A 2678-nucleotide genomic window follows, 5' to 3' on the forward strand; every position below is an offset into this window, starting at 1 on the left:
CAGGGGGGCTCCGTGTGCCCCAATCCCAATTTGGGGAGGGGGATCCGGGGGGGCTCCGTGTGCCCCTTTTTTGGGTGGGGGGACATTTGGGGTTTATTTTTGGGGGGATTTTTTGGGATTTGTGCCTTTTCTGGGCGTTGTTCTTGGAGGTTTTTTTGGGGAGATTTTTTGGGAATATTTGGGATCTGGGATTCCCCTGGGGGGTTTTTTGGGGAGATTTTTTGGGGGGATTTTTTGGGATTTGTGCCTTCCTTGAGGTATTTATTTGGGGAGATATTTTGGGAATATTTGGGATTTTTTCCTCCCTTGAGGGATTTATTTGGGGAGATATTTTGGGAACATTTGGGGTTTTTGCCTCCACTTGGGGAGATCCATTCTGGGGAATTTTTTAGGAATATTTGGGGTTTGTTCTTCACTTGGGGAGACCCCTTCTGGAAGGTTCTTTGGGGATGTTTGGGGTTTGTGCCTCATTTTTGGAGATTTATTTGGGGGGTTTTTTAGGGAATATTTGGGGTTTGTGCCTCACTTGTGGGGATCCTTTCTGGAAAGTTCTTTGGGACCGTTTGTGCTCAGTCCCTGCCCGGTTCTGGGGGGCTCTGGGGGGGCTCCAGGGGTATTTGGGGGCTCTGGGTTGGTTCTGGGGGTCTCTGGGGGCTCAGGGCGGGCTCAGGGCAGGCTCTGGGGGTGCTCTGGGAAGATTTTGGGGCACCCTGACCCCCAGCGCAGGTGCGGGCTCTGCAGGGGCTCTGGGCAGGCTCAGGGGGGTCTCTGGGAGGATTTTGGGGTGCCCTGACCCCCCGGCGCAGGTGAGGGCTCTGGGTTGGTTCTGGGGGGCTCTGGGAGGGTTTTGGGGCGCCCTGACCCCCCGCTGTAGGTGCGGGTTCTGGGTTGGTTCTGGGTGGGCTCTGGGGGGCTCTGGGCAGGCTCTGGGTGGGCTCTGGGGGGTTTTGGGGCGCCCTGAGCCCCCGGCGCAGGTGCGGGCTCTGGGTTGGTTCTGGGTGGGCTCTGGGTTGGTTCTGGGTTAGTTCTGGGGGTGCTCTGGGGGGTCTCCGGGGGTCTCCACGGCGCCCTGACCCCCAGCGCAGGTGCGGGCTCTGTGGGGGCTCTGGGCAGGCTCAGGGGGGTCTCTGGGGGTCTCTGGGGGTCTCCACGGCGCCCTGACCCCCGGCGCAGGTGCGGGCTCTGGGGGGTCTCTGGGGGTCTCCGGGGGTCTCCACGGCGCCCTGACCCCCGGCGCAGGTGCGGGCTCTGGGGGGTCTCTGGGGGTCTCCGGGGGTCTCCACGGCGCCCTGACCCCGGCGCAGGTGCGGGCGCTGAAGGAGAAGATCGAGGCCGAGAAGGGCAGCGAGGCGTTCCCCGTGGCCGGCCAGAAGCTGATCTACGCCGGCAAGATCCTGAGCGACGACGTGCCCATCCGCGAGTACCGCATCGACGAGAAGAACTTCGTGGTGGTCATGGTCACCAAGGTGGGCGGGGGTCCTGGGGGGGAGCTGCGGAGGGAGCTGGGGGTCCCTGTGGGAAGTTTGGAGGGGCTGGGAGCCATTTGGGGGAACCTGAGGGGTCTCTGGGAGGGAGTTGGGGGTCCCTGTGGAAAGTCTGAAGGGACTGGGAGGGAATTGGGGGTCACTGAGGGGTCCTGGGCAGGGAGCTGGGGGTTCCTGTGTAGGGTTTGGAGGGTGTGGCGAGTCTCTGGGAGGGATTTGGGGGTCCCTGTGTAGGGTTTGGAGGAGCTGGGAGCCATTTGGGGGAACCTGAGGGGTCCTGGGGAGGGTTCCAGGGGGCTTGGAGGTTCTTAGAGCCATTGGGGGAACCTGAGGGGTCCTGGGAGGGAGTTGGGGGTCTCTGTGTAGGGTTTGGAGGGTCTGAGGGGTCTCAGAGCCATCTGGGGAAACACTGAGGGGTCCTGGGGAGGGAGTTGGGGGTCCCTGTGGAAAGTTTGAGGGGACTGGGAAGGATTTGGGGGTCCCTGAGGGATCCTGGGGAGGGAGCTGGTGGTCACTGTGGAAAGTTGGGAGGGTCTGAGGGGTCTCTGAGCCATCTGGGGAAACACTGAGGGGTCCTGGGGAGGGAGCTGGGGGTCCTTGTGGAAGGTTTGAGGGGTCTGGGAGGGAGTTGGGGGTCCCTGTGTAGGGTTGGGAGGGTCTGGGAGCCATTTCGGGAACCCTGAGGGGTCCTGGGGAGGGAGCTGGGGGTCCCTGTGTGAAGTTTGGAGGGTCTGAGGGGTCTCTGAGCCATCTGGGGAAACACTGAGTGGTCATGGGGAAGGAGCTGGGGGTCCCTGTGTGAAGTTTGGAGGGTCTGGGAGCCATTTGGGGAACCCTGAGGGGTCTCTGGGAAGGAGTTGGGGTCCCTGTGTGAAGTTTGGAGGGTCTCAGGGCCATTTGGGGGGGCCCTGAGGGGTCCTGTGAAGGGTTCCAGGGGGTCTGAGGCATCATGGGGGGATCTGGGAGGAAGTTGGGGGTCCCTGCATAAAGTTTTGAGGGGTCTCTGAGCCATTTGGGGAAGCCTGAGGGGTCTCTGGGAGGGAGTTGGGGGTCCCTGTCTAGGGTTTGGAGGGTCTGGGAGCCATTTGGGGGAGCCCTGAGGGGTCTCTGGGAGGGGGTTGGGGGTCCCCAGGGAGCCTTGGAGGGTCCCAAAGCCCTTTGGGGGGGGGGGGGGGTTCGGGGGTCTCAGGTGGC

The 2678-nt window shown here is 62.6% G+C and overlaps 1 protein-coding gene across 1 annotated transcript in view; it reads left to right on the top strand.

Moving 5' to 3' along the window:
- The window catches only part of RAD23A (RAD23 homolog A, nucleotide excision repair protein), an 8359-nt gene that overhangs the window by 2169 nt on the left and 3512 nt on the right, over nt 1-2678 (top strand). The window contains exon 2 of the mRNA XM_041412442.1: nt 1305-1514. Coding sequence (XP_041268376.1) covers nt 1305-1514 — 210 coding nt within the window. The remainder of the gene's footprint in view (nt 1-1304; nt 1515-2678) is intronic.

The sequence above is a fragment of the Onychostruthus taczanowskii genome, unplaced genomic scaffold, assembly GCF_017590055.1.
Source record: "Onychostruthus taczanowskii isolate IOZ18803 unplaced genomic scaffold, ASM1759005v1 scaffold390, whole genome shotgun sequence".
Lineage (NCBI taxonomy): Eukaryota > Metazoa > Chordata > Aves > Passeriformes > Passeridae > Onychostruthus > Onychostruthus taczanowskii.